General features: G+C 34.8%; 1 protein-coding gene across 1 annotated transcript; it reads left to right on the top strand.

The window, feature by feature from the left end:
* Positions 1-734: 734 nt before the first annotated feature.
* LOC129801577 (fork head domain-containing protein L1) lies at positions 735-4618 on the top strand. The gene is made up of 4 exons (XM_055846793.1): positions 735-1042; positions 3937-4006; positions 4066-4236; positions 4295-4618. The coding sequence occupies exons 1-4, from the start codon at positions 801-803 to the stop codon at positions 4595-4597; spliced, it is 786 nt and encodes a 261-aa protein (XP_055702768.1). The 5' UTR covers positions 735-800; the 3' UTR covers positions 4598-4618.
* Positions 4619-7250: the final 2632 nt, after the last annotated feature.

Here is a 7250-nt window from a genome sequence, read left to right as displayed (position 1 = left end):
ATGATTTGAAATCATCAATTAAAATCACTTCTTTGATGGATAACTAGAAGTTCAGATAAAGTTGTTCAGAGAAATGCTCTACATGAATATTATTGTGAGTGGTATTTGAGTGGATAGAAAATTTGGATGAAATTTGTCCTAAGCATCTTTTTATGTCATTTTAACATCTCCCGGAAATTTTATGATGCTGTAACGTACATTAAAAGAAACCAGAAAAGAATTTAATAAACAAAGAGTATAGAAAAAGTGTCTGTCGAAGGGTGGATATCATATAGGGTATATTCCAAAGAATTGGCGGGAAAAGAAATTGTCAGTCAGGGAAAAGAGTTTTTGAGAACGAAAAGAAATCAAAACGCAATTAAATGAGTTGTATGTTTACAAAACACACCATGATCTTATGGCATCGTAAAATTGATCGTGTGATCTCTTGTGGTTGCGACTCAACCGGCCTCTAAATGGGATTTTCTCACCCAATTGTACCCGCATTTCTGTGGGTGGAGCTCATTGCCTACAGGAAAATTCCTCTTCAACGAGTGAGATGGAAAACGTACACATGGAGAAATGCAAATACAAGGAGATTTTTTCGGGACAAATCTCTGCATAAACATCTTTGTCTTCCCCTCACTTTTTATTGCCATCCTGGTTGTTTCTGTTTCTGTTCAGCGAAAAACAAATAGATCACTTTGCTGCTGTTTAAGATCTTCTTGGGCATTTAGTGATCTGTCAGACGCTTTGTGGTTTCGTGGTGAGAGTATCACTGCTCTCATTGATCGTTTCAAAAACCGTCGGTAAAACCAAAAATGTTTCCAGCATACGGAACGTTTGACCAATTTTCCCCTTACTATCGATATCTCTATGATAACCCAGGTCCATATTTATCGTTTCCTGAAGCACTCTGGCCTTTGCCACTGTCCCTTGTAAAAACCAATCATAGACCCGAAAAACCACCTTTCTCCTACATTGCCTTAATTGCAATGGCCATAAGCAGTTCCCCGAATCAAAGGCTAACGCTTAGCGGGATCTATAAGTTCATCATGGATAAGTGAGTGCAAAAGTTTCTCGTTAAAGAGTGATAGAAATGAAAAGTGATTTTGTAAAGATTGTGAGCATGAGCGTAATTTGGAAATAAGGGAAGTGTACCCCGGATCGGAATGTTAAAAGCCATGCTCGATATTTAGTTGAAAATATAAGCCTCAAAATATTATTTGGTATTTTTGTGCATGCTAATTGGTATTATTAGTGATCCATTTAACTATATCTGTGCATTTGAATTTTTAATTTTTACAATAAATAATAAAAATTAGGTGTAATTGCAAACTTGCAATCTGTACCTCGGATCGTCACGAATTCAATTAGGTGTCTCACGGAAATTTGATTTTATAAATTAAATCAGAGCTAATGTAGTGCATTCTTGTAAGAATTAATTGGTAAAAAGTAGCTAATAATTTTTAAAAATTCATTTGATTTGGAGCAACAATACGGTAATAACCTGACGATCCGAGGAACACTGCCGATCGCTGGTACTCTTCCCTTATCAAATTTTCTTGAAATTGTAGATATTTGGAGTATTGCCCATACGTTGTGAAATATTTTATTTTTTTACAAAAATTATTTAAATTATGTCTGAAAATATAAATGTGGAGCTCAGAGACAAAATAGCACATATCCTATGGCTAAAGCATAGGATATGTGTCATTTTGCCTCTGAGCTCCACAAATAGGGGAAAGCGCGCTACTTTCGGACGATTTATGCTTCGCGCAAATAATTTTTTTCAATGTGTTAGAAATGAGTTTGGCCTATTATAATATTATATTTTAATAGCTCGTTCAATGCCTCAAATTTTGAGAAAAGAAGTTATGGATGAAATCCTTAAGGAACATAGAGAAAAAATTGAATTGTCTGAAGCTTGAGTTGACCGAAGGTAACGCGCTTTCCCCTACTGTTGAAAAGGGTTTGCAATTGAAAAAGTCGTAATAGCAGATTCTTAAATGTGTAACTATAGGGGAGACTGGGGCAAAAAGTCACAAATCGAAAATTTAAAAATTCAATATCTTCCAAGATAAATAAGATAACGGCTTAAAATTTTTTCCAAGATAGCCTCCATAGGTCTTCTTCAATGTCCAAGATAAATAAGATAACGGCTTAAAATTTTTTCCAAGATAGCCTCCATAGGTCTTCTTCAATGTCGTAAGTTTGTTATAATTTGAACAAGGAATTTAGAAAATAAAAAATATCGAAATTTTTAGCTCTATTTTTGAAATATTTTCCGTGCAGAAGATATCAATTATTAGCTACTTATATTAAATTTGATGCACTGGTGCATATTTCCCAAATTATCTGGATATTCTTTGAATACGAATTCGCTATCTATTTTAGAATTTTACAAAGATTCTTTTCTCCATAAATCCTTTTATTAAAAACGATCACTTGGGGTAAAAAGTAACAAAAGCTATGGAGCAAAAAGTTACAAAAAGCGAAGCAATTTCTGATGTCCTACGGTGAAAAGAAACGTCAATGCTATGTGTCGCCGCTTGTTGTTTGCATTGGTCAAACGATTTGCAGTCTTTTGTGTGTTTTTTGTAAAATAGTTAAAAATGCGCTTTTCTCGCTCAGATAGAGAAAACGGTATTTTACAAAGGTGTAGAAAAATAAATTTTCTATGAAAATATGTATTCTAGGTATTTTACTTAAATTTACGGAATCCCGTAATAAAGCGAATCAAAATGTGATAGTATTCTATGCCCGATATTATTTGCCCCAACATTTTTGAGAATGATCAGAAAATTACCTTCACTGAGAGAAATCCGAAAAAGTTAAAATAACATTCCGGAAATGTTAATTTTACCTTGCATTATTGATCCGAAATCGGTGTAAATATTACCCTTTTCAGGTGTATTGTGGGTTAAATTTACCCTTTTTCATGTTAATTTTACCCTTTAAAAGGTGTGAAATTAACATTAAAAAATGTTGATATATTTTTACACCTAAAAAGTGTTAAAGTTATGAGGAAAAAATGTTAATCGCACCCTCTTTTTTTCTCAGTGTTTTAGAAAACGGCTCGATAAATATATTTCCTTACAAAATAGAAGAAAATGATTTTCACAGAGTTGTAAAATGGTAAATTTCCTATAAAAATGTGCTAATTAGAAATTTTGGAGGTGCTCGAGTAGCTTGTAAAAAAATAAAATATCCGTTTTGTGACTTTTTGCCCCAGTCTCCCCTAATATATTATATTTGTGTAATATTTTTCTAAAGTTTTGTAAACCGTTTCCTAGAAATCAAGATTAATTGTGTTTTCTTGGAATAATGTATAGGGGCAAGCATGCTACATTTGGACAATTCAATTTTTTTCTATGTTCTTAATGGACGTCACTCATAGCCCTTTTCTGGAAATTTGAGACATTGGACTAGCTATTAAAATATAATGTTATAAGGGGCCGAATACGTTTAAAGAAAAAGGATTGTTTGAAGCGTGAATCGTTTGAAGGTAGCGCGCTTTCCCCTAGTTTTTAATTGACGTTTTTTTTCATTTATAAAAAATCCCCTATAGAAGATTCCTTTTTATTCATTAATAGAGACTTTAATCAAATTTCGTATAAAATATTATAGGTAAATTAAAATAATCAGTTTATTTGAATTATTTGGTCGTTTAAGGTTAGATTATTGTGAAAAATTTCTTTATACTTTAGTTAGACAATGAATGTATATACGGCAAGTGTGGAATTTAATGATATTAATATATAAGAATCACGTGAATATGTGGAAATATACAAAACACGATTCTGAATCGTGAATAATGTTTATATTTTTTTTTATGAAAATTAAATTGACGGCTCTATTTTATATTATTCTATAAGACGACTGAAATATAGCCTTTAATCAGACTAATAGAGTTTTATGTAGATTATAAATTATGAGAACTTCTTATTATTTTAGATTTCCGTATTATCGCGACAACAAGCAAGGCTGGCAGAATTCTATTCGTCACAATCTATCTTTGAATGACGTAAGAATAATTTTCCATATACATATAACGAACAAAAATAATATAAAAAAAAATTCCAGTGCTTTGTGAAAGTTCCCCGGGACAAAAGCACAGTGGAAGAGGGAGAAGGTGCTTCTGCAGGTAAAGGAAGCTACTGGATGCTAGACCCTTCAGCTGCTGATATGTTCGAGCAAGGAAATTATCGAAGGAGAAGGACAAGACGACAAAGACATTCGAAACTCCTCTTTCATGTGAGTCATATTCTTTTCCTTTTAGATTGAGATGAGACTGACAAGGGATCTCTTTCAGGAGTCTTCAAATTACTCTTTCACGAACCTACTTCATATTCACGGAACCTCAAGGCACCCTCCTAGTGAGCAGAACTTTTTAGCAAAACTGGCAAAGTCTCAAGCTGAAGAAAATTTGCCTGTTAGCGATTTTGCCACCATTCAGCAGAACTATTTGGCACATTTTAGCGAGAATCTCAACACTTTACTCGGAGGTTTTCCGCAAAATTTTCTAACCACAACACTGGATATTTCAGCAGACTCTAGAAGTATTTCATCAGCTAAATCAAATCTCTTTACTATAGAGAATCTCATCAAGAAGTGATCACATGCACTGTAAGTTGACCATTTTTTCAATAAAAAAAATCAATAGAAATTTCCGTGAAAAATTCCCTTCCAAATGCAAACGTGACTCGAATTTAGCGAGGGTTGCGATGGTCAAAAACACTCCCTCAGAAATGTATTTCTCTATTGTTGAGAATTGTTGCAAACGTGACAAAATAGCCATGGGGAAATTGCTCAGAGGAAGCTCAATGGCTTTTCATTGCATTGAAATATCTTCATTTCACTATTGCCCAACGGAAAGGCATACAAGGGAAATTTGATGTGGCATAGAAAATGATTTATATGGACAAAAAAACAAAAGTTCACATTCTTTCATGTATTGTAAAAGATTTTATTTAAGTAAGCGTAATTTCAATATCTTATAACTAAAAAACATGATTAAAAAAAATCTTAAACTTTTTGTGCAAAGACTGAGCAAATGTCACGATGTATTTGATTTGGCGACAGACAAAGTCGCATATTGCAGAAGTCCATTGAATAAATTGATTAATCTATGCATAAAGCGAACATTTCAGAATACCATCAGTCACAGGAGAGAAAAAAAAACTTGAGAGGCTGACATTAAAACTTCAGAAAAAGTCACTGAAAGGATGCGGAAAGTTCTTGATGGGATTAAACTATGGGGTAAATATGATAGCGAGGGTTCTATAATTACTAAAGTGAAAGGAGGGAAAGTTCAATTACTATTTCATTGAACAAAAGCAAAAAAAATGACCAGTGATAAGCCCAGATAAGCGTATGTTAGCTGAGACTCTGTTACTTCCATAGGTCACATATAAAAAGTCTTAGCGAGTCTTAGCTACCATATGTTTATCTGGGTTTGTCACTGGTCGTTGTTTATTCCAAATCAGTGTGAAAATAGAAGATTAACAATAGAGAAAAAATTTGAAAATCAATTAAAGGGGATAGGGAACGTATGAAAGGGGAAGGGGGAAAAATAAAGAGGTTAGGTACGAGATAATGTCATTTGAGGAGGGGTCATCGAAGATTGGAAGTTGATATCTCTTACCGTTTGAATTTTATATGGGTCAAGAGACTGAAAAAGTGCGAAAAATAGTTTTTTTTTAAACAGATCTGTTACCGTTACTTTCCCGATCCATCGCCGATTATGACTAATGCAGTCGGGTTCAGAATTTCAATATCTTTCCAAAAAAACCAAATTTAACCAAATAGGTTGAAAAATGGATCCTCTAAAGTGATTGACCTTTGACCTTCAATAATTCAAAATGGCGAATTTTCCGGTCATAGGTATGATTGGGGGAAATGTTCACCTGGACTACCTCTAAAACATATCCGAAAATCACTGAAAAAGCTTGGGCCAATTTTGAGAAAAACCAAAAAACATGGTTTTTGGAGGGGATTCTGGGGCGGGGTGGGGAGGGAAAAAAAACGTCGAGAGATTTCGGTTTTTTTATTGGGGGTCATCGAAGACTGGAAGTCGATATCTCTTACCGTTTAAGTTCCAGAGCAGTGACAAGTTGAAAGAAAAGGCGATTATATTATATAACTGCTCTCTCTTTGAGTTCGAGCAGTAAAATTCGTGAAAATGTTAAGAATCTCACTTAACATATTAGATCATTACTTAGATCGCTTCATGAATACAGCAGACAGAGTTGAAGGAACCGGAAGTACCCAAAATTTCGAAAGCCAAAATCTCAAAAGCCAAAATCCCGAAAGCCAAAATACCGAACGTCAAAATACCGAACGTCAAAATACCGAAAAAGCCAAAATCCCGAAAATCAAAATCTCGAAAGCCAAAATCCCGGAAACCAAAATCTCGAATGTTCAAAATCCTGAAAGGGATGTAATTATATGGAGGATACTGTGTAGAATAATTTCTCAAGACATAGAAAACTTCCCTTTGCCTCCAGCAAACGCGGGTGCAATCGTGGGAGTAGCTATGACACTTTAAGAATTCTGGATTTTAGCTCATTCGGAATTTTGGCTTTCGGGATTTTGCCGTTTGGGAATTTGGCGTTCGGGATTTTGGCGTTCGGGATTTTGACCGGGACCTGAAGGAAAATCTATTGACATTTTAAGAGGTCCGTGTCGTGGTACCTCTTGGTACCCTTTTTGTGCCGATCTATGCCATAAGGGTTGAATGATTGAGAAAACAAAATTTTGCGGGCGGTGTTTCAAAATTGCGGAATAGAGGGGGGTTGGAGAATGGGATCTGACATCACCAACTTTTAGCCACCTATCGACATTTAACCTTTCTCGAAAACCGCTTGTCCATATCTGTCTCCGTCCTCTCTCTAGGAATGGTTCCGAATGGACCGGACATCCACGAAATACCATTTTTAGTGTAGGGGAGACCGGGGCAGATTAGCCACGTATGGTATTAGACAGTGAGATGTTCTAGCCTGTCTTAGAAGGAATATTGACGAAACCACTACTTATTCGAATAAATCACATCCCTTTTCCTATTTATTGAAATATGTATTTATCAGCCTGTTACAAACATTTTTCTTACAAATGATATGCAATGAAAAATTTCATTTGCTGGATAATCTGCCCCGATCCCCCCTACATGATATTTGTAAACTGTGAAGGTTAAAATGTGTTTGTGAAATGGAAAGTTTGAGCTCGATCTGCCGAGGTCGAATTTATCTTTAAACCACAAAAGCTGAGGT

This window comes from Phlebotomus papatasi, chromosome 2, assembly GCF_024763615.1.
Source record: "Phlebotomus papatasi isolate M1 chromosome 2, Ppap_2.1, whole genome shotgun sequence".
In the NCBI taxonomy this organism is placed as follows: domain Eukaryota; kingdom Metazoa; phylum Arthropoda; class Insecta; order Diptera; family Psychodidae; genus Phlebotomus; species Phlebotomus papatasi.
The sequence above is the reverse complement of the archived record's forward strand: the minus strand, read 5'-3'. Positions and strand labels throughout refer to the sequence as shown.

Coding starts and splice junctions, on each gene's coding strand:
- LOC129801577 (XM_055846793.1), top strand. CDS start 801: ATGTTTCCAGCATACGGAACGTTTGACCAATTTTCCCCTTACTATCGA. Junction 1,043..3,936: donor TATAAGTTCATCATGGATAA/GTGAGTGCAAAA, acceptor TTATTATTTTAG/ATTTCCGTATTATCGCGACA. Junction 4,237..4,294: donor ATTCGAAACTCCTCTTTCAT/GTGAGTCATATT, acceptor GATCTCTTTCAG/GAGTCTTCAAATTACTCTTT.